General features: G+C 46.7%; 1 protein-coding gene across 4 annotated transcripts in view; it reads right to left on the bottom strand.

The window, feature by feature from the left end:
* Window positions 1-24616, bottom strand: part of MAMDC4 (MAM domain containing 4) — a 35278-nt gene that overhangs the window by 2865 nt on the left and 7797 nt on the right. For all 4 annotated transcript variants that reach the window (XR_011318018.1, XM_069747616.1, XM_069747615.1 and 1 more), the window contains exons 9-27: window positions 24316-24398; window positions 23774-23941; window positions 23523-23607; window positions 21787-21864; window positions 21134-21205; window positions 20717-20845; window positions 20157-20287; window positions 4863-4962; window positions 4638-4745; window positions 4426-4560; window positions 2769-2893; window positions 2280-2499; window positions 2066-2203; window positions 1787-1920; window positions 1397-1487; window positions 1063-1212; window positions 849-983; window positions 537-664; window positions 69-177 (exon numbers count right to left, since the gene is read on the bottom strand). Coding sequence is in view for 3 of the 4 variants with exons in the window: in XM_069747616.1 (XP_069603717.1) it covers window positions 69-177; window positions 537-664; window positions 849-983; window positions 1063-1212; window positions 1397-1487; window positions 1787-1920; window positions 2066-2203; window positions 2280-2499; window positions 2769-2893; window positions 4426-4560; window positions 4638-4745; window positions 4863-4962; window positions 20157-20287; window positions 20717-20845; window positions 21134-21205; window positions 21787-21864; window positions 23523-23607; window positions 23774-23941; window positions 24316-24398 (2319 nt within the window). In the remaining variant the exon portion in view is untranslated. The remainder of the gene's footprint in view (window positions 1-68; window positions 178-536; window positions 665-848; window positions 984-1062; window positions 1213-1396; window positions 1488-1786; window positions 1921-2065; window positions 2204-2279; window positions 2500-2768; window positions 2894-4425; window positions 4561-4637; window positions 4746-4862; window positions 4963-20156; window positions 20288-20716; window positions 20846-21133; window positions 21206-21786; window positions 21865-23522; window positions 23608-23773; window positions 23942-24315; window positions 24399-24616) is intronic.

Here is a 24616-nt window from a genome sequence, read left to right as displayed (position 1 = left end):
GTGAGTTAAGGATCCTTGTTCTAGATATGTGCTATCAGGAACTGTGCATCCTAAGACTTGGCGCTTACCTTTCTGTATCTGTACAGTGTTGCATAGCCTGTCTGGGGTGTACGTCAGATTGTCCAGTGCGATGATAGCGGTGTGTGGACGAGTGCCCTTCATTACTTCAAATATAATCTGTAAAGAGACAGAACGTGAGATGACCTCGCACAACCGCGGCCTCACTACCCACAGACAGGTCCAGAACGTGAGATGACCTCGCACGACCGCGGCCTCACTACCCACAGACAGGTCCAGAACGTGAGATGACCGCGGCCTCGCTACCCACAGACAGCAGTCCAGAACGTGAGACAACCGCGGCCTCGCTACCCACAGACAGCAGTCCAGAACGTGAGACGACCGCGGCCTCGCTACCCACAGACAGCGGTCCAGAACATGAGACGACCGCGGCCTCGCTACCCACAGACAGCGGTCCAGAATGTGAGACGACCTCGCACGACCGTGGCCTTGCTACACACAGACAACGGTCTCCACACCTGAAACTCCCCAGTGCTGTTGAGCTGCAGCTTTTCTTCCTGCCAGTCCCCGCTGTGAAACCCGTGTAGTGCCCAGACATGCAGCAGGCCCTCAGCTCCAGCCACGTACAGGACCAGCTCCCCTAGATCTGCAGACAAGAGCTTGAAAGAGAAAACTGATAGATAGATCTGGTATAGGGCCTGCAGTGGGGCAGAGCAATTACTAGGATGTCAGTATAGGAATCGCTGCCTGGTAATGGCCAGTGGATGGGTATAGTGAGTAATGATGGCCGCCTGCTGTGTACGCGGGACACCGATTATCTGGGGACTTACGGAAATGGGCCGAGTTGTCTGTGCAATAAGAGAAGGTGAAGCAGGATCCAGCAGTCGCTGACAGATGTTCACTGAGCAGCCAGGCGGAGGCCCCCTCCATGTGCAGCGCCCCCGTATCCACAAAGGCGTAGTGTCCTGTGGGGTCATAGTTAAAGGGGCTTTCTAGATTTATGCCACTTGGGTGGGATGCTCTGATTAGATATGTGGATATTACCCTCTGCAGAGCCCAGGCTGCGGTCCTTCTCCGGGGCAGCACTCGGTCTGTTTACAGCAGCTCCATTTGTCCAGTCCCAATCATATGTATCCATGAGGGGAATGCGGACATTGGACCAAGAACACGACCCCCATTCAAAGTCACATGATGCTGCGAAAATGAACACTTTATTGCAATACTGTCAATTCACTAGCAACTAGTTATGTCTTCACTGAGTGCGGCTCCCCTGCCTCGGCACTGTGAGTACCCATGATGGATGGCAGACGACCAGACTGGTTACATGTATGGGGGAAAGCAATATGCTACCTCTGAGTTATACAGTTGGATGCGGTACCTGATTCATGACAACGGTGATGGCCGATGTGAATGTCATCGATGGCGATGTAAGCGTGCTCCCCCCCAGCACCGACCGCTTCCAAGAGTAACTGCAAGGAGGATGGAGAGAGTGAGCTCACAACTAGGGAGAGGATGCAGAGCGCCCCGTACTCCAGTGGGAGATACACACTGTTCACACGGGTGAACGTGTGGCTTCCGGGTCATTATGTCAAGGCACTGTCCAGGATTAAGCCGTGCCATGACCGGTGTGCAGATGGTTTCTGCTACTGCAGCCTGGCCTTATTACAAATCCTGGAGCGGAGCTGCACCTTCCAGAAGCAGCTTATAGCCGGGGTGGGGCTGGTTCTGCCATACGAACGCTCTGCTCCATGAGCTGTATCTGCGTTACCTTCCACTCCACCTCCACCTGCAGAGCCGCGCTGCCGTAGCGCCAGCTACCAGGTTTTGCATCTGAGATCCGAAGAATTTCTCTCTTCACTTTCTTCTTTCCGATGTCATCCTCAATAGATACGATCAATGTTCCTAACGATTTAAAGAAAAAAAAAAAATGTACAAAATTATTTAAGTTCTGTTTAACTGCTGGCTATCCACTCATTGCTCCGGACCATTAGGGGCCTGCCATGATGCCAGGCTGCTGTAATCATGTGGCTGCAGCTCATTTACTGACCTGGGCTGGTGCCCCCCATCTGGTACCAGAAGCTCAGGCAGCCATGGTCCAGGTGAGCATTGTACATGCTCGACGTTAGAAGTGCGATCGACTTCCTGGGCAGGGTACTAGAGCTGGTGTCCACCGCCATGTAATGCCCTGTGGATGCCAACATACATATAGCAGTGTCTGTACCGGCCCCATCGGCTGCTGTCTGCGCCAGAACAGTCCTTACCTGAAAAACTCTGCAGGGTGTGATCACGGACCGGGCCCGGCTGGTGGCTGAAGGGGACGGTCTCGTGTAACCGCCAAATATATGTCCCGTGGGAGGAAAAGCCACAGGTCCCAGCCTCAAATGAGCAGCGGGTGGGCGCTGCACAGGGTCCGCTCATCACCGCGATGTCGTCGATAGCAATGTGGCCTATGGAACCGTCACGCACCGCTTCGAAGATCAGCTGAGACAATAAGGATCAGTTGCCATTTATCAGCGCACAGGGCGATGTGTAATAACATGGCGCCTATGTGCACTGAGCCATCTATCACCAGCACAGGACAATGCACTGCTGGGAATGAGGAGGTCACGTTACTGCTTGGGCGATTGGCAGATTATTAGGAAGCGTATATGGCCCTTGACTATATGCACGCTGGGGCCGTCAGACTATGCCCCTTCACCTGTACAGTGGCCCCCAGGATTCATGAAGGAAAGTGCCACCCGGTCACCTACCTGGTACTTGTTAGTGGTGTTGAGTGTGACAATTTCCCGGTGCCACAGATTCCCGCGGGTTCCTGTGCTGGTCCAGATTAACATCTCTTCTCCCCCATTGTATTTACTGTATAGGTTTAAGGTACCTGGATTCCCCCAGAAATAAAGATTTATTAGTGATCGGCTGGAGCTCCCTCCTTTGAGGGGGCGGCCATTGTATCTTCATTGCGAACTGTCATTTAACAAGATGGCCACGAGGTACTGAACATGTCGCTGTGGTCAGACTGTCCACCACTCAGGGTGCCGCTGCACACCAACACCCTCCAAGCTCGGCGGGCACTGCTGTACCCATGCAGATGAATGGCACATGTCTGTTCAGCAATGCTCCAGCTGTATGATGCAGGAGTATCGATATCTGACAGCCAAATTGCCCGACAACACCCAACACACGGACATGTTCCCTCCTGTGGAGAGAAAGGATGGGCCTCTGCCAGAAAACTCCTGGTGCCGCATATGGCAGCAAAGGATCAGACTGGTAACAAATTAAAAATTGCCAATTATTGCCAAAAACAGTTTCACATTTGTCTATGGGTTGTGCCTTATGATAGGACTGAGCTGCAGTACCAAACATGACCTGTAGACAGAGGGGGAGCTGTTTTTGGAAATAAGCAGCCATGTTTTACCACCCGTAGATCTACCAGCAGAACAATGCATGTAGATGCAACCGCCATAATTCATGATAGAAACAGGTGACCCTAAGCCCGACAAAGAATTCAAGGCTCTGTCCTCTACTGATGTGCAGCCATGGCAGGGAAGCAGAAGGCTCCTGTTATGGCTGGCAATCAGGCAACACAGCGTGCAGTAATCAGCGCACATACAGAGATCTGGCAATAACCCAAAACAATAGGACGAGCTCTGAGACGTGGAATCTCTGTAGACTGCAGTACCTGATCTATCCTCACACAACTGGAAGCAGCAGTGGATTGCGCCTATCCACTACCTATGCAACTCGGCACTGCCTGAGGAGCTGACTAGCCTGAAGATAGAAATACAAGCCTGACTTACCTCAGAGAAATACCCCAAAGGAATAGGCAGCCCCCCACATATAATGACTGTTAGCAAGATGAAAAGACAAACGTAGGAATGAAATAGATTCAGCAAAGTGAGGCCCGATATTCTAGACAGAGCGAGGATAGCAAAGAGAACTATGCAGTCTACAAAAAACCCTAAAACGAAAACCACGCAAAGGGGCAAAAAGACCCACCGTGCCGAACTAACAGCACGGCGGTGCACCCCTTTGCTTCTCAGAGCTTCCAGCAAAAGATAATAACAAGCTGGACAGAAAAAACAGAAAACAAACTAGAAGCACTTATCTAGCAGAGCAGCAGGCCCAAGGAAAGATGCAGTAGCTCAGATCCAACACTGGAACATTGACAAGGAGCAAGGAAGACAGACTCAGGTGGAGCTAAATAGCAAGGCAGCCAACGAGCTCACCAAAACACCTGAGGGAGGAAGCCCAGAGACTGCAATACCACTTGTGACCACAGAAGTGAACTCAGCCACAGAATTCACAACAGGCTCCATGCCCAGGTCTGCCAACCACACGCATAACAATACATTCTGCAGACACAGGCAAAAGTTTGTGCACCCCGCATGAGATGGGGTGTGATGTCCTCACCTGTGTCAGGGCCAAACATTCTGTGGTGGAAGGATAAGCAGGAGGTCTCAGATTCTACAGATTGCAGGTAGGACAAGAGACGAGCCTTAGTACCACGCTCCGAGCGAGAAGCCCCCGCCACAAACATATAGCGACCTGCGACAGGAAGAAAGTTAGTGTGGTCACAACTAGCCAGGAGGGTCCTAGATGTGCCGGACATCGGAGACGCTCACCATGTCCTGTTGTGTGGTCAGATGAAGTGCCCCACTCCCAGTCAATCTCAGCTGTGACATCTTGATACCAACCGCATGGTCCGTTCTCGAAATTACAAGTCACATGCACTGAAAATCCCCAAAACACATAAGGTTAATGTCTTACAAATCTGCTTCCCTTGATGGCAACCGTACTCAGCAATGACCACCTACAAGTACAACCGCCCAGTGCTTCACGTTTCTTACCATCTTCAGTCGACTCCTCACAGCTGACAAACTTTATTTCACTCACAGCAGCGCTCCAGTTCTCAACAGGTCCGGGGTCCACGGCTCCCGACAGCACCAACTACGAGCGGCACAGAAACTACATGATCAATACTGCTCACAATTACAAATTATACATATATCTAATATATAAAGCTGAATGTGTGTGTGTATGTCTGGGATTGGCATCTGCACCGTCGCAGCTACAAACACAAAATTTTGCACAGTCACACGTCTGGACCCCGAGAGTGTCATAGGTGTTATGCTGTGCTATCAGGCAACACAGTGTGCAGTAATCAGCGCACATACAGTGATATGGCAATAACCCAAAAACAATAGAACAAGCTCTGAGACGTGGAATCTCTGCAGACTGCAATACCTGAACCTATCCTCACACAACTAAAAGCAGCAGTGGATTGCGCCTAACACTACCTATGCAACTCGGCACTGCCTGAGGAGCTGACTAGCCTGAAGATAGAAATACAAGCCTGACTTGCCTCAGAGAAATACCCCAAAGGAATAGGCAGCCCCCCACATATAATGACTGTTAGCAAGATGAAAAGACAAAACGTAGGAATGAAATAGATTCAGCAAAGTGAGGCCCGATATTCTAGACAGAGCGAGGATAGCAAAGAGAACTATGCAGTCTACAAAAAACCCTAAAGCAGAACCACGCAAAAGGGGGGCAAAAAGACCCACCGTGCCGAACTAACGGCACGGCGGTGCACCCTTTGCGTCTCAGAGCTTCCAGCAAAAGAGAATAGCACAGCTGGAAAGAAAAAACGGAAACAAAAACAAAGTAACACTTATCTAGCAGAGCAGCAGGCCACAGGAAATATGCAGTAGCTCAGATCCAACACTGGAACATTGACAAGGAGCAAGGAAAACAGACTCAGGTGGAGTTAAATAGCAAGGCAGCCAACGAGCTCACCAAAACACCTGAGGGAGGAAGCCCAGAGGCTGCAATACCACTTGTGACCACAGGAGTGAATTCAGCCACAGAATTCACAACAGTACCCCCCCCTTGAGGAGGGGTCACTGAACCCTCACCAGAACCCCCAGGCCGACCAGGATGAGCCACGTGAAAGGCACGAACAAGATCTGGGGCATGGACATCAGAGGCAAAAACCCAGGAATTATCCTCCTGAGCATAACCCTTCCATTTGACCAGATACTGGAGTTTCCGTCTAGAGACACGAGAATCCAAAATTTTCTCCACAATATACTCCAATTCCCCCTCCACCAAAACAGGGGCAGGAGGCTCCACAGATGGAACCATAGGTGCCACGTATCTTCTCAACAACGACCTATGGAATACATTATGTATGGAAAAGGAGTCTGGGAGGGTCAGACGAAAAGACACCGGATTGAGAATCTCAGAAATCCTATACGGACCAATAAAACGAGGTTTAAATTTAGGAGAGGAAACCTTCATAGGAATATGACGAGAAGATAACCAAACCAGATCCCCAACACGAAGTCGGGGACCCACACGGCGTCTACGATTAGCGAAAAGCTGAGCCTTCTCCTGGGACAAGGTCAAATTGTCCACTACCTGAGTCCAGATCTGCTGCAACCTGTCCACCACAGAATCCACACCAGGACAGTCCGAAGACTCAACCTGTCCTGAAGAGAAACGAGGATGGAACCCAGAATTGCAGAAAAATGGAGAGACCAAGGTAGCCGAGCTGGCCCGATTATTAAGGGCGAACTCAGCCAACGGCAAAAATGACACCCAATCATCCTGGTCAACAGAAACAAAACATCTCAGATATGTTTCCAAGGTCTGATTGGTTCGTTCGGTCTGGCCATTAGTCTGAGGATGGAAGGCCGAGGAAAAAGATAGGTCAATGCCCATCCTACCACAAAAGGCTCGCCAGAACCTCGAGACAAACTGGGAACCTCTGTCAGAAACAATATTCTCAGGAATGCCATGCAAACGAACCACATGCTGGAAGAACAAAGGCACCAAATCAGAGGAGGAAGGCAATTTAACCAAGGGCACCAGATGGACCATTTTAGAAAAGCGATCACAGACCACCAAAATGACCGACATCTTTTGAGAAACGGGAAGGTCAGAAATGAAATCCATCGAAATATGTGTCCAAGGCCTCTTCGGGACCGGCAAGGGCAAAAGCAACCCACTGACACGTGAACAGCAGGGCTTAGCCCTAGCACAAATCCCACAGGACTGCACAAAAGCACGCACATCCCGTGACAGAGATGGCCACCAGAAGGATCTAGCCACTAACTCTCTGGTACCAAAGATTCCTGGATGACCAGCCAGCACCGAACAATGAAGTTCAGAGATAACTTTACTAGTCCACCTATCAGGGACGAACAGTTTCTCGGCCGGACAACGATCAGGTTTATTAGCCTGAAATTTCTGCAACACTCTCCGCAAATCAGGAGAGATGGCAGACACAATGACTCCTTCCTTGAGGATACTCGCCGGCTCAGATAACCCCGGAGAGTCGGGCACAAAACTCCTAGACAGAGCATCCGCCTTCACATTTTTAGAGCCCGGAAGGTACGAAATCACAAAATCAAAACGAGCAAAAAATAACGACCAACGGGCCTGTCTAGGATTCAAGCGCTTGGCAGACTCGAGATAAGTAAGATTCTTATGATCAGTCAATACCACCACGCGATGCTTAGCTCCCTCAAGCCAATGACGCCACTCCTCGAATGCCCACTTCATGGCCAGCAACTCTCGGTTGCCCACATCATAATTACGCTCAGCAGCAGAAAATTTCCTGGAAAAGAAAGCACATGGTTTCAACACTGAGCAACCAGAACCTCTCTGTGACAAAACCGCCCCTGCTCCAATCTCAGAAGCATCAACCTCGACCTGGAACGGAAGAGAAACATCTGGTTGACACAACACAGGGGCACAGCAAAAACGACGCTTCAACTCCTGAAAAGCTTCCACGGCAGCAGAAGACCAATTAACCAAATCAGCACCCTTCTTGGTCAAATCGGTCAATGGTCTGGCAATGCTAGAAAAATTACAGATGAAGCGACGATAAAAATTAGCAAAGCCCAGGAATTTCTGCAGACTTTTCAGAGATGTCGGCTGAGTCCAATCCTGGATGGCCTGGACCTTAACCGGATCCATCTCGATAGTAGAAGGGGAAAAGATGAACCCCAAAAATGAAACTTTCTGCACACCGAAGAGACACTTTGATCCCTTCACGAACAAGGAATTAGCACGCAGTACCTGGAAAACCATTCTGACTTCCTTCACATGAGACTCCCAATCATCAGAGAAGATCAAAATGTCATCCAAGTAAACAATCAGGAATTTATCCAGATACTCACGGAAAATGTCATGCATAAAAGACTGAAAAACAGATGGAGCATTGGCAAGTCCGAACGGCATCAACAGATACTCAAAATGACCCTCGGGCGTATTAAATGCCGTTTTCCATTCATCTCCCTGCCTGATTCTCACCAGATTATACGCACCACGAAGATCAATCTTAGTAAACCAACTAGCCCCCTTAATCCGAGCAAACAAGTCAGATATCAATGGCAAGGGATACTGAAACTTAACAGTGATCTTATTAAGAAGGCGGTAATCAATACACGGTCTTAGCGAACCATCCTTTTTGGCTACAAAAAAGAACCCTGCTCCCAATGGTGATGACGATGGGCGAATATGTCCCTTCTCCAGGGATTCTTTCACATAACTGCGCATAGCGGCGTGTTCAGGCACGGACAAATTAAATAAACGACCCTTAGGGAATTTACTACCAGGAATCAAATTGATAGCACAATCACAATTCCTATGCGGAGGTAGGGCATCAGACTTGGGCTCTTCAAATACATCCTGAAAGTCAGACAAGAACTCTGGGATGTCAGAAGGAATGGATGACGAAATAGACAAAAATGGAACATCACCATGTACTCCCTGACAACCCCAGCTGGTTACCGACATAGAGTTCCAATCTAATACTGGATTATGGGTTTGTAGCCATGGCAACCCCAACACGACCACATCATGCAGATTATGCAGTACCAGAAAGCGAATAACTTCCTGATGTGCAGGAGCCATGCACATGGTCAGCTGGGCCCAGTACTGAGGCTTATTCTTGGCCAAAGGTGTAGCATCAATTCCTCTCAACGGAATAGGACACCGCAAAGGCTCCAAGAAAAATCCACAACGTTTAGCATAATCCAAATCCATCAGATTCAGGGCAGCGCCTGAATCCACAAACGCCATGACAGAATACGATGACAAAGAGCATATCAAGGTAATGGACAGAAGGAATTTGGACTGTACAGTACCAATGACGGCAGAGCTATCGAACCGCCTAGTGCGCTTAGGACAATTAGAAATAGCATGAGTGGAATCACCACAGTAGAAACACAGCCTGTTCAGACGTCTGTGTTCTTGACGTTCAACTTTAGTCATAGTCCTGTCGCACTGCATAGGCTCAGGTTTACTCTCAGACAATACCGCCAGATGGTGCACAGATTTACGCTCGCGCAAGCGACGACCGATCTGAATGGCCAAGGACATAGACTCATTCAAACCAGCAGGCATAGGAAATCCCACCATGACATCCTTAAGAGCTTCAGAGAGACCCTTTCTGAACCAAGCCGCCAGTGCAGATTCATTCCACAGAGTGAGTACTGACCACTTCCTAAATTTCTGACAATATACTTCTACATCATCCTGACCCTGGCATAAAGCCAGCAAATTTTTCTCAGCCTGATCCACTGAATTAGGCTCATCGTAAAGCAATCCAAGCGCCTGGAAAAACGCATCAACATTACTCAATGCAGGGTCTCCTGGCGCAAGAGAAAATGCCCAGTCCTGTGGGTCGCCGCGCAAAAAAGAAATAATAATCAAAACCTGTTGAATAGGATTACCAGAAGAATGAGGTTTCAAGGCCAGAAATAGCTTACAAATATTTTTGAAGCTCAGGAACTTAGTTCTGTCACCAAAAAAACAAATCAGGAATAGGAATTCTTGGTTCTAACATAGATTTCTGATCAATTGTATCTTGAATCTTTTGTACATTTATAACGAGATTATCCATTGAGGAGCACAGAGCCTGAATATCCATGTCCACAGCTGTGTCCTGAAGCACTCTAATGTCTAGGGGAAAAAAAAACAAAAACTGAAGACAGAGCTGAGGAAAAAAAATGATGTCAGGACTTCTTTTTTCCCTCTATTGAGAATCATTGGTTTGGCTCCTTGTACTGTTATGCTGTGCTATCAGGCAACACAGTGTGCAGTAATCAGCGCACATACAGTGATATGGCAATAACCCAAAAACAATAGAACAAGCTCTGAGACGTGGAATCTCTGCAGACTGCAATACCTGAACCTATCCTCACACAACTAAAAGCAGCAGTGGATTGCGCCTAACACTACCTATGCAACTCGGCACTGCCTGAGGAGCTGACTAGCCTGAAGATAGAAATACAAGCCTGACTTGCCTCAGAGAAATACCCCAAAGGAATAGGCAGCCCCCCACATATAATGACTGTTAGCAAGATGAAAAGACAAAACGTAGGAATGAAATAGATTCAGCAAAGTGAGGCCCGATATTCTAGACAGAGCGAGGATAGCAAAGAGAACTATGCAGTCTACAAAAAACCCTAAAGCAGAACCACGCAAAAGGGGGGCAAAAAGACCCACCGTGCCGAACTAACGGCACGGCGGTGCACCCTTTGCGTCTCAGAGCTTCCAGCAAAAGAGAATAGCACAGCTGGAAAGAAAAAACGGAAACAAAAACAAAGTAACACTTATCTAGCAGAGCAGCAGGCCACAGGAAAGATGCAGTAGCTCAGATCCAACACTGGAACATTAACAAGGAGCAAGGAAAACAGACTCAGGTGGAGTTAAATAGCAAGGCAGCCAACGAGCTCACCAAAACACCTGAGGGAGGAAGCCCAGAGGCTGCAATACCACTTGTGACCACAGGAGTGAATTCAGCCACAGAATTCACAACACATAGGCTATGTTGTGAGGCGAAATTTTAACCCCTCGCATTCCAATTCACCAAACAATTTTGCCCCTATCTACTTAACCCCTTCCCGACCTTTGACGCATACGCTGCGTCATGAAAGTCGGTGCCATTCCGACCCATGACGCAGCATATGCGTCATGGAAAGATCGCGTCCCTGCAGGCCGGGTGAAAGGGTTAACTCCCATTTCACCCGATCTGCAGGGACAGGGGGAGTGGTAGTTTAGCCCAGGGGGGGTGGCTTCACCCCCTCGTGGCTACGATCGCTCTGATTGGCTGTTGAAAGTGAAACTGCCAATCAGAGCGATTTGTAATATTTCACCTAAAAAACTGGTGAAATATTACAATCCAGCCATGGCCGATGCTGCAATATCATCGGCCATGGCTGGAAACACTTATGTGCACCCACCCCACCCCTCCGATCGCCCCCCCAGCCCCCCGATCTGTGGTCCGCTCCCCTCCGTCCTGTGCTCCGCTCCCCCGTCCTCCTGTCCGCTTCCCCGTGCACCAATCACACCCCCCGCGCTCCAATCAAACCCCCCCGCACTCCGATCCCCCCCCCCGCACACAGCGACCCCCCCGTGCTCCGATCCACCCCCCCCGCACAGCGATCCCTCACCCCGTGCTCCAATCCTTCCCCGTGCTCCAATCCTCCCTCCCGTGTTCCGATCCACCCCCCCCATGCTCCGATCCACCCCCCCGTGCTCCGACGCCCCCCCGTGCCCTGATCTCCCCCCCCTTATACTTACCTGGCCGCCCGAGGTCCGTCCGTCTTCTTTCCTGGGCGCCGCCATCTTCCAAAATGGCGGGCGCATGTGCAGTGCGCCCGCCGAATCTGCCGGCCGGCAGATTCGTTCCAGAGTGAATTTTGATCACTGAGATATAACCTATCTCAGTGATCAAAATAAAAAAAATAGTAAATGACCCCCCCCCCCTTTGTCACCCCCATAGATAGGGACAATAAAAAAAATAAAGAATTTTTTTTTTTTTCACTAAGGTTGGGGTAAGAACTAGGGTTAGGGTTAGGGTTAGGGGTAGGGTTAGGGTTAGGGGTAGGGTTAGGGCTAGGGTTAGGGTTAGGGGTAGGGTTAGGGTTAGGGCTAGGGTTAGGGCTAGGGTTAGGGCTTCGGTATGTGCACACGTATTCTGGTCCTATGCGGATTTTTCCGCAGCGGATTTGAAAAATCCACAGTGCTAAACCGCTGCCGATTTATCGTGGATTTACCGCGGTTTTTCTGCGCATTTCACTGCGGTTTTACAACTGCGATTTTCTATTGGAGCAGTTGTAAAACCGCTGCGGAATCCGCAGAAAGAAGTGACATGCTGCGGAATGTAAACCGCTGCGTTTCCGTGCAGTTTTTCCGCAGCATGTGTACAGCGATTTTTGGTTCCCATAGGTTCACATTGAACTGTAAACTCATGGGAAACTGCTGCGGATCCGCAGCGTTTTCCGCAGCGTGTGCACATACCTTTAGAATTAGGCTATGTGCACACGGTGCGGATTGGCCGCTGCGGATCCGCAGCAGTGTTCCATCAGGTTTACAGTACCATGTAAACATATGGAAAACCAAATCCGCTGTGCCCATGGTGCAGAAAATACCGCGCGGGAACGCTGCGTTGTATTTTCCGCAGCATGCCAATTCTTTGTGCGGATTCCGCAGCGTTTTACACCTGTTCCTCAATAGGAATCCACAGGTGAAATCCGCACAAAAAACACTGGAAATCCACGGTAAATCCACAGGTAAAACGCAGTGCCTTTTACCCGCGGATTTTTCAAAAATGATGCTGAAAAATCTCATACGAATCCGCAACGTTGGCACATAGCCTTAGAGTTGGGTTGGAATTAGGGTTGTGGTTAGGGTTAGGGGTGTGTTGGGGTTAGGGTTGTGGTTAGGGGTGTGTTGGGGTTAGGGTTGTGATTAGGGTTACGGCTACAGTTGGGATAAGGGTTAGGGGTGTGTTGGAGGTAGAATTGAGGGGTTTCCACTGTTTAGGCACTTCAGGGGGTCTCCAAACGCAACATGGCGCCACCATTGATTCCAGCCAATCTTGTATTCAAAAATTCAAATGGTGCTCCCTCACTTCCGAACCCCGACGTGTGCCCAAACAGTGGTTTACCCCCACATATGGGGTACCAGCATACTCAGGACAAACTGCGCAACAATTACTGGGGTCCAATTTCTCCTGTTACCCTTGAGAAAATAAAAAATTGCTTGCTAAAACATCATTTTTGAGGAAAGAAAAATGATTTTTTATTTTCACGGCTCTGCGTTGTAAACGTCTGTGAAGCACTTGGGGGTTCAAAGTGCTCACCACATATCTAGATAAGTTCCTTGGGGGGTCTAGTTTCCAAAATGGGGTCACTTGTGGGGGGTTTCTACTGTTTAGGCACACCAGGGGCTCTGCAAACGCAACGTGACGCCCGCAGACCATTCCATCAAAGTCTGCATTTCAAAAGTCACTACTTCCCTTCTGAGCCCCCACGTGTGCCCAAACAGTGGTTTACCCCCACACATGGGGCATCAGCGTACTCAGGAGAAACTGGACAACAACTTTTGTGGTCCAATTTCTCCTGTAATCCTTGGGAAAATAAAAAATTCTGGGCTAAAAAATTATTTTTGAGGAAAGAAAACGTATTTATTATTTTCACGGCTCTGCGTTATAAACTTCTGTAAAGCACTTGGGGGTTGAAAGTGCTCACCACACATCTAGATAAGTTCCTTTGGGGGTCTAGTTTCCAAAATGGGGTCACTTGTGGGGGGTTTCTACTGTTTAGGCACACCAGGGTCTCTGCAAACGCAATGTGACGCCCGCAGACCATTCCATCAAAGTCTGCATTTCAAAAGTCACTACTTCCCTTCTGAGCCCCCACGTGTGCCCAAACAGTGGTTTACCCCCACACATGGGGTATCAGCATACTCAGGAGAAACTGGACAACAACTTTTGTGGTCCAATTTCTCCTGTAACCCTTGGGAAAATAAAAAATTCTGGGCTAAAAAATTATTTTTGAGGAAAGAAAACGTATTTATTATTTTCACTGCTCTGTGTTATGAACTTCTGTGAAGCACTTGGGGGTTCAAAGTGCTCACCTCACATCTAGATAAGTTCCTTTCGGGGTCTAGTTTCCAAAATGGGGTCACTTGTGGGGGGTTTCTACTGTTTAGCCACATCAGGGGCTCTGCAAACGCAACGTGACGCCCACAGAGCATTCCATCAAAGTCTGCATTTCAAAACGTCACTACTTCACTTCCGAGCCCCAGCATGTGCCTAAACAGTGGTTTACCCCCACATATGGGGTATCAGCGTACTCAGGAGAAACTGGACAACAACTTTTGTGGTCAAATTTCTCCTGTTACCCTTGGGAAAATAAAAAATTGCGGGCTAAAATTCATTTTTGAGAAAATAATTTTTTTTTTTTATTTTCATGGCTCTGCGTTATAAACTTCTGTGAAGCACTTGAGGGTTCAAAGTGCTCACTACACATCTAGATTAGTTCCTTTGGGGGTCTAGTTTCCAAAATGGGGTAATTTGTGGGGGATCTCCAATGTTTAGGCACACAGGGGCTCTCCAAACGCGACATGGTGTCCGCTAATGATTGGAGATAATTTTCCATTTAAAAAGCCAAATGGCGTGCCTTCCCTTCTGAGCCCTGCCGTGCGCCCAAACAGTGGTTTACCCCCACATATGGGGTATCTGCACACTCAGGACAAACTGGACAACAACATTTGTGGTCCAATTTCTCCTATTACCATTGGCAAAATAGGAAATTCCAGGCTAAAAAATCATTTTTGAGAAAAGAAAAATTATTTTTTATTTTCATGGCTCTGCATTATAAACTTCTGTGAAGCACCTGGGGGTTTAAAGTGCTCAGTATGCATCTAGATAAGTTCCTTGGGGGGTCTAGTTTCCAAAATGGGGTCACTTGTGGGGGAGCTCCATTGCATAGGCACACAGGGGCTCTCCAAATGCGACATGGTGTCCGCTAACAATTGGAGCTAATTTTCCATTCAAAAAGTTAAAAGGCGCGCCTTCCCTTCCGAGCCCTGCCGTGTGCCCAAACAGTGGTTTACCCCCACATATGAGGTATCGGCGTACTCGGGAGAAATTGCTCAACAAATTTTAGGATCCATTTTATCCTATTGCCCATGTGAAAATTAAAAAATTGAGGTGAAAATAAATTTTTTGTGAAAAAAAAGTACTTTTTCATTTTTACGGATCAATTTGTGAAGCACCTGAGGGTTTAAAGTGCTCACTAGGCATCTAGATAAGTTCCTTGGGGGGTCCAGTTTCCAAAATGGGGTCACTTGTGGGGGAGCTCCAATGTTTAAGCACACAGGGTCTCTCCAAACGCGACATGGTGTCCGCTAACGATGGAGATAATTTTTCATTCAAAAAGTCAAATGGCGCTCCTTCCCTTCCGAGCATTACCATGTGCCCAAACAGTGGTTTACCCCCACATGTGAAGTATCGGTGTACTCAGGAGAAATTGCCAAACAAATTTTAGGATCCATTTTATCCTGTTGTCCATGTGAAAATGAAAAAATTGAGGCTAAAAGAATTTTTTTGTGAAAAAAAAGTACTTTTTCATTTTTACGGATCAATTTGTGAAGCACCTGGGGGTTTAAAGGGCTCACTATGCATCTAGATAAGTTCCTTGGGGCGTCTAGCTTCCAAAATGGGGTCACTTGTGGGGGAGCTCCAATTTTTAGGCACACGGGGGCTCTCCAAATGTGACATGGTGTCCGCTAAAGAGTGCAGCCAATTTTTCATTCAAAAAGTCAAATGGCGCTCCTTCCCTTCCAAGCCCTGCCGTGCGCCCAAACAGTGGTTTACCCCCACATATGAGGTATCAGCGTACTCAGGACAAATTGGACAACAACTTACATGGTTCAGTTTCTCCTTTTACCATTGGGAAAATAAAAAAATTGTTGCTGAAAAATCATTTTTGTGACTAAAAAGTTAAATGTTCATTTTTTCCTTCCATGTTGCTTCTGCTGCTGTGAAGCACCTGAAGGGTTAATAAACTTCTTGAATGTGGTTTTGTGCACCTTGAGGGGTGCAGTTTTTAGAATGGTGTCACTTTTGGGTATTTTCAGCCATATAGACCCCTCAAACTGACTTCAAATGTGAGGTGGTCCCTAAAAAAATGGTTTTGTAAATTTCGTTGTAAAAATGAGAAATCGCTGGTCAAATTTTAACCCTTATAACTTCCTAGCAAAAAAAAATTTTGTTTCCAAAATTGTGCTGATGTAAAGTAGACGTGTGGGAAATGTTATTTATTAACTATTTTGTGTCACATAACTCTCTGGTTTAACAGAATAAACATTCAAAATGTGAAAATTGCGAAATTTTCAAAATTTTCGCCAAATTTCCGTTTTTATCACAAATAAACACAGAATTTATTGACCTAAATTTACCACTAACATGAAGCCCAATATGTCACGAAAAAACAATCTCAGAACCGCTAGGATCCATTGAAGCGTTCCTGAGTTATTACCTCATGAAGGGACACTGGTCAGAATTGCAAAAAACAGCAAGGTCTTTAAGGTCAAAATAGGCTGGGTCATGAAGGGGTTAATGGGGAAAAAGTGAAAGGAAAAGTGTTGGAGGCAAATTGACAGCTGCCAAATGTGAACAAGGGGGACTTAAAGAGTGAGAGCGATGGCGCCAAAGAGTATATACCGTACAGTTGCTAAGGTGGGGCCCCAACATGGGATACTCACCACACACACACAAAATGCGCCACACACTACCACGTGCTTGAACACATACCACCCTCAGCACACATTTCACCACACATACACCAACCTCGCCACATAAAAGTCGAAACACAAAAGTCGCCGCTCAAAACTCGCCACGCGCAAAACTCGCCACATGCAAAACTAGGCTCACGCAAAACTCGCCACACGTGCAAAACTCACCTCATGGAAAACTCGCCACACGCAAAACTTGCACACGCGGAAAAATTGCCACATGCACAAAAGTTGCAACACATGCAAAAGTAGCCTCACACAAAACTTGCACGTACTCAAAACACACCACACATAAAACTCGCCACGCGCAAAACTCGCCATGCGCAAAACTTGCTGCACACAACTTGCTACACTAACCTGTCACATGCAACTCGACACACATAAAGTTGCTACACGCATGTCGCCACACAAAACTCCTCTCACAAAAGTCGCTACATGCATGTAGCCACATGCAACTCAACACACACAACTTGACACATGAAACTCGCCCTAAAACACACACAAGTCTGGTATTATCCTTCAAAAATAAAAATCTGATTAATAAGCAGACAAACTACAAGAGCAACAAATGCACCATATAGGAAATACGGCAGCTGTCAGTCACATGACCTGTCTATTATGTGTATGTGTGAGCTAATATATACTGCCAGGGGGAGGGCTTCCTGTTGGCTGGGGATTTATCAGGCTGCCAATTTAGCTTACAAATACTGAGGTAAAAATACTGACCAAGTAACGTGTGAACGCGGTCTAATACAGGAGGAGATGACATACAGATATATACTATATACAGGGGAGATGACACACAGATATATACTATATACAGGAGAGATGACACACAGGTATATACTATATACAGGAGGAGATGACATACAGGTATATATATACAGGAGGAGGTGACACACTGGTATATACTATATACAGGAGGAGATGATATACAGGGGAGATGACATACAGGTATATACTATATACAGGGGAGATGACATACAGGTATATACTATATACAGGAGGAGATGACACACAGGTATATACTATATACAGGAGGAGATGACACAGGTATATACCATATACAGAGGAGATGACACACATATATACTATATACAGGGGAGATGACACAGGTATATACTATATACAGGAGATGACATACAGGTATATACTATATACAGGGGAGATGACACACAGGTATATACTATATACAGGAGGAGATGACACACTGGTATATACTATATACAGGGGAGATGACACAGGTACATACTATATACAGGGGAGATGACACACAGGTACATACTATATACAGGGAAGATGACACACAGGTATCTACTATATACAGGGGAGAGGACACACAGGTATATACTATATACAGGAGGAGATGACATACAGGTATATACTATAAACAGGAGGAGATGACACACACATATATTATATACAGAGGAAATGACACAGGTATATACTATATACAGGAGGAGATGACACACTGGTATATACTATATACAGGGGAGATGACACACAGGTATATACTATATACAGGAGGAGATGACACAGGTATACACTATATACAGGAGATGACACACAGGTGCATACTATATACAGGAGGAGATGACACACATATATTCTATATACAGGAGGAGATGACACAGGTATATACTACTGTATATACAGGGGCGATGACACACGTATATACTATATACAGGAGGAGATAACACACAGGTATATACTATATACAGGAGGAGACGACACACAGGTATATACTATATACAGGAGGAGACGACACACAGGTACATACTATATACAGGAGGAGATGACACACAGGTATATACTATATACAGGAGCAGATGACACACAGGTATATACTATATACAGGAGGAGATGACATACAGGTATATACTATATAAAAGAGGAGATGACACATAGGTATATAGAGGAGGAGATGACAGCAGGTATATACTATATACAGGGGAGATGAGATACAGGTATATACTATATACAGAAGATGACATACAGGTATATACTATATATAGGAGGAGATGACATACAGGTATATAGTATATACAAAAGAGATGACCTACAGGAGGAGATGACTTACAGGTATATACTATATACAGGAGGAGATGACACACGTCTATACTATATACAAGAGGAGATGACATACAGCAGGTATATACTATTTACAGGGGAGATGACATACAGGTATATACTATATACAGGAGATGACATACAGGTGTATATTATATATAAGGGAGATGACAAACATACTGAGGGAAAAATGAGAGGTGTGAGGTGAAAATGAAAAGGTGTGAGGGAAAATAGTGGAGTGATCGGAAAATGACAGATGTGAGGTCGAAATGACAAGTGTTAAGGGGGAATGAGAGGAGTGAGGGGGAAAATGAGAGGTGTGAGTGGGAAAATGAGAGGCGTGATAGGAAAATAAGAGAAGTGAGGTGCTATAACTAACCACAGATATTTACTATGCCCAGGCAACGCCGGGCTCTTCAGCTAGTTTATTTATATAGCACCATTGATTCCATGGTGCTGTATACTCCATCCCCCTCTTGGACCTTTCCTTGGCAATCCCCCTATACACCTCAGTTGTGCTAAGGGGCACACGCTTGTGTGTGTATGCTATTCTGACACCCCTCCAGAGGGTATACCTTTATACCTCCACCATTAGGATATCAGCTCTCAAGTGGCTAGGATTTTACCTCGCATTTGGTGATGTATGGTATGGGGTGCTAGCACTAAGGAGGGATACAGACATACCATTTATTTGTATGGTTCAGTATTTGACTTATTGTTGGGATACATATATATATATATATATATATATCTGTTTTATGTCTGTTTGATTGTTAGGGATTGCCGGGCATATTTGGATCTGTGCATTAGGGGTTTGGTCAGCTGGCAGCACGGGGCATTAGGTACTCTTACTGTTATTGTCTGCATTTGCTGTCTGATTTGATGCCCTTTATATCATCTGTGCATATTATATGTACTGCCATATTGATCCCTATTAATGTGTCCTGGGGGATGCGGGTTGGTCCGTCTAGTTTTTAAATGTTTTTAACCATTTGTTTCCTTTATTGCCTCTGCTTGTAGCGATTTGTTAAATAAAATGTATTATGTATGGTTGATCCCATTGTGTGCACATCTTTTTCTAGCTACACACATAGGCATATACACGCACGCCTGCCTAGCTACACACAGGCATACCCAATCACATCTGTTTGGCTACACACAAGTATATACACACACACCTGCCTAGCTACACACATAGGTATACTGTATATTTGTGTGTGTCAGTAGGTAGGTGTATGTTAGTATACTGTATACACAGGTACACCTCCTGCCTACACAGATATAGGTATACAGAGGCACAGCAATGTACATGCATCGTAATATATACACATAGCACCTACATCACCTGCTTCCTCCTACACAGAGGACTACTGCTTTAAAGGGCTGTTGTCTGTTCTCAGAATAAAAAGTCTATAGTCCTCTACCACCGCAGACTTTGCGACGTGAGAACAAAGAAGCTTCTCCTCCGCTACCTGGAAATTATTTGCTTGTTCTCCAAGAGGAATCAGAAGAGATTTCCACGCATTACTCTGTTCTCCACGGCTGTGCCAGACATGCGAGTGTGTATCGAGCTGCGGATCCCACGCACTGAGAGAGATGAAGCCTGAAACAGACCATGCAGGTCTCTTAGGACTTGTTCATACACAGCATTTTGATGCTTTTTTTTTCCATGTGTTTTATTGTGCAAATTGTCTTACAGTAACAGCAAAATGATCACGGTTTCTAAAATATTTATATTTTTTTTTTATTGCAATTTATCCTCTATAAGATCTATATTTGCCATGGTTAAATTAAAAAAAAAACTCAAGGAAAAAAAATGTTATTAATTTTGCTGTTGCTGTAAAACGCTGCATTTTATTTCTGCATGAAATAAAACAACAAATGAAAAACGCAAGGTGTGAACAAGCCCTGAGGCCGTGTGCCTTCCTGAGATATCAGGCTGCGGCGTATGGGGTGAGTGCTAATCTCCTACTGTGTGCCACGACGGCAGACACTGAACCAGCAGGGAGGATGGTGCACATTAATGGCGAACCTGCAGGTCCGGTGTGAAGGTAGTATGTCATGTTAATGCAGGATGGGCCCGTGGGGCACAGGAGGGAGCTGCGAGATTCGGCCTCGGTCTTCAAATTCCCTTCAGCGTTCAGCACGGTCAGGGGGGAGCCTGAAAAGAGAATAAAAAATAATCATCAGTCTAGATGGTGGTTCTGTGTAGATGCGTCATGACCTGTGTAGCTGCAATGTCTGCTCCATGCTGTGCAGGGGTCTTGGAAAGCTGGGGAAATACCGATTTCCATTTGCTGGACTTCCTATAACCAATTATTATTCTGCCAATTAAGATAACAGGGGTGAAAATACGGATCCTTAAAAGATGGCGTCAGCAGAGAAAAAGCAGAATGACGCAGGCGTAGAAGGAGAAGGGTGCAGCAGATGTTTATAGTTTGGCCCTTACCTGTCGTAGACCGTCCCCACTTGTACGCCCCAATACTGACGTCCGTCCAACCGACAACACTACTGTCAGTTGCTGCAGAAAAAAAAAATTCATAGCCGAAAAGTAAAAGATATGACTGTTAAAACAATCCCCACCCATTGCCCTCATCCATTTATTAACTCTTACTCTGGGGCCCCCATTAACCATTAACCACAATCACTGTATGGGGTCCCCACAAAACCAGCCCAGTGTAAGTCGCGGAATGGAAGTTTTTGTAGGATGGGTGGAGGTCCCAGAGGTCGGACAGTGACGGACCCTTCATTCACAGACTCTGTCCATATATCAATAGCAATAAGCCATCACTTTCCGATATGTGAATACCAGTATAACACTCAAGTTATATGAAGAGCTGCAATCACAATTCAGCCTGAAACTTGTCGGAATCCAACAAGCCAAATAAAAACACAAAACAATCTCTTGTACAGACACAGAAACAGCAGGAGGCAAAAGGCAGATGGAGGAATGGAAGCCGGAGAGCTTATAGGAAGCCACCACTTTCCATGCAGCTCTTGCTGTGACTGGAGAATATGGAATTATACAATGAAATATGAATACAAGATAATGAAGAAAACCACCCTGTGCAATAATGTAGGCACCCCAGAGGCTCGTCCTACCTGGCGTACAAGCTTCTCTGACACTCCAGACCGCGCCGTCCTGTCCAGCCGAGGAGATCACTGATCCAGCGGATTCATCTGAAATATGGAGAAAGGTCATTACAGGGTGAAAGTACAGTGGGGACTCTGCTCCACCTGCACAAATACAGATGGCTCCCCTGCACAAACTGAGGGTGTAAGGCTACTTTCACACATCAGGTTTTTGCCGCTAGGCAGGATCCGGCAAATTTGTAAAAAAACATCCGTTGCAAATTGTGAAAAACTGATGCAACGGATCCGTTTTTTTGCTGGATCTGTTTTTTTTAAATGAACCCGGGATAGAGTTTGGACTTCTTGTTCCGGGGAAAGAAGAGGGGGAGAGAGAGGGAAAGAGAAAGAAAGAAAGAGAGAGGGAAAGAGAAAGAAAAAAAGAGAAAGAAATAAAAAGAGAGAAAGAAAGAGAAAGGGAAAGAGAGAGGGAAAGAGAAAGAAAGAAAGAAAGAGAGAAAGAAAGAAAGAGAAAGAAAGAGAAAGAAAGAGAAAGAAAGAGAAAAGAGAGAAAGAAAGAAAGAAAAAGAGAGATAGAGAAAGAAAGAAAGAAAAAGAGAGAGAGAGAAAGAAAGAAAGAAAAAGAGAGAGAAAGAAAGAAAGAAAGAGAGAGAGAAAGAAAGAAAGAAAGAAAGAAAGAAAGAAAGAAAGAAAGAAAGAAAGAAAGAAAGAAAGAAAGAAAGAAAGAAAGAGAGAGCGGAAACTTTGCATGATTGTATGGAGAATGCATAGAAAACCAGATTCGGAGGCCGGATTCATAATTTCACATGTCAGCTTTATCAGTTATCGCTGGAACCGTCCCTTGGCGTTTTTTCGCCGGACAGAAAAAAACGTTCCTGCGAACGTTTTCTCCGGCCGCAGGAAAACATTTTTTCAGACAGATCCGGCAAAAAACAAATGAAACGTGTGGCCATTAGGCGCAATCCGGCCCTAATACAACTCTATGGGAAAAAAAAACTCGCCGGATTGTGTCTGACTGCAAAAACCCGATGTGTGAAAGTAACCTAACACCAAAACCTGGAGAATTTGGGGCTTTGTTTACCCTCTTTTTCTCATGATACTTTGGAAAGATTGGCATCGTCAGGTGATCACATGGGGTGACAATATTCAGGTGGGACCATGAAGGGGACCATCATAGACGGGTGCAGATGCAGGGTGTGAGGAGTAGGTCAGTAGAGATTTCTGAATCCATGGGCTGAGGGCCCTAAGGGTCGTATAGGACAACAGGAGATGTCAGGGGGTGAAAACTGGACGGAGAAAAGGGAAGAGGGCGTAAAGCGGAGCTCCAGTAATTGCACTAGGTCCCCCGCTTGCTTGAGATTTAGTTTTTGACATTGGAGACCCCCTCATGCACAACACAAGTGGTTTACAGGCAAACCACAGGTTTCCAAAACAATGTGGTGGCCATCTTGGGGGGCAAGCAGGGTGCAGTCCTCAGCTCCTGGCTGCCAACACCCACCATATTGGAATATTTGCATGCTTATTGGGGGTCCCAGAGGGTTTCTAAGTGTCCCCCTGTAATAAGGCTGCTCCGCAATCATATCATATGGCTCAGAGTCTGAGAACAAACCCAGATCCCGCCCTATGTGATCAGGAACATAGATCCCATCCGTGGCACTAAACGTGGCCATGGGACAGGTAAAAAATTAGATCCGGTGCTGCACCCGTCATCAGGGCAAAACTCACACATCGTAATAATCTGCACCTACTCTGTACTGCGCATCCGGGGGAAAAGATCAGGTCGTCCACTGCCAAGACCCCCGACGAGCCGTTACCGGAGCCCTCTATGAAGACCTGGGAAGCAGATGAACAAGAAGCGTCAGTGAGAGCCGCCATCACCGCATTTACTGCCCCGACAGGGGGGCATGAGATCATTATCCGTGCCCATGTATCCCTGGTGGGTGCCAGATACACATCATACAGGTGCCCGCGGCGTCACCGTCCGGTCTCAGAGGCTTACCTGGAATGGCTGGTTTAACTGATTAAAGGAGACTTTCTCCCGGATCCACAGGGCGCCCCTCCGTCCCTGCAGCTTTAACTCTACGTTGTCCTGGTCAGACCCCGCAAGGCGATAACCCACAGACAAGGAAGCCGCGTCAGATCCATCCATGTAATAATAAAACACGAGCTGTAGGGGAAAAGCCACAATCAGGGGCAAGCAGTCACTATCAGTCCGCTTCCCCTGCAGACCCATCAGAGGGTCCTATCTGTGTGTAGACCGCCACAGCCTGTAACACATGGTATAAAGCCCCATGGAGGCCTGGGACGCAGATACCGAGGACGTCTGTGGTCAGGGACTGTTCACATCCATTAGGATCCACCATGGCCCCTCATTATTTCATTCAGATCATGGTGGGGTCAGCAGAGTATGGTATATAGGGGGCAGCATGAGACAGATCGGGCCCGTGAGATAAGGTCTGGGCTACCGATATCACTGCAGTATTCACATCTCCGGGCACAACTACATCGGGGAGAATGGGGCAGAACAGGAAGGTGACGTACGTAGCAGGGCAGAGCACCGTCCGCCCGCACCGGGGGGCTCTGCAGTCTGTGCGCGCCGCTCTGCGGAGCTCGCAGGAAAAAACCTGAAATAAAGGGAAAAACACTAAATAATGGAACTTATTAATGTGACGTCATCTGCACCCCGAGGCCACCGACCCCTGCAAAGACCAAGCAGTCAGAGTCAATCACAAGGACTATAACTCCCACCATGTAATAATAATGACTATGGAGTGCTGCCCCGCTGTGTGTCTAATCCTGTGATACTGTCTGATAAACCGTGTATCTAATCCTAACGGTGTGA

The sequence above is a fragment of the Ranitomeya imitator genome, chromosome 2 (genome assembly GCF_032444005.1).
Source record: "Ranitomeya imitator isolate aRanImi1 chromosome 2, aRanImi1.pri, whole genome shotgun sequence".
NCBI lineage: Eukaryota > Metazoa > Chordata > Amphibia > Anura > Dendrobatidae > Ranitomeya > Ranitomeya imitator.
This window is presented reverse-complemented; position numbering and strand designations above follow the sequence as displayed.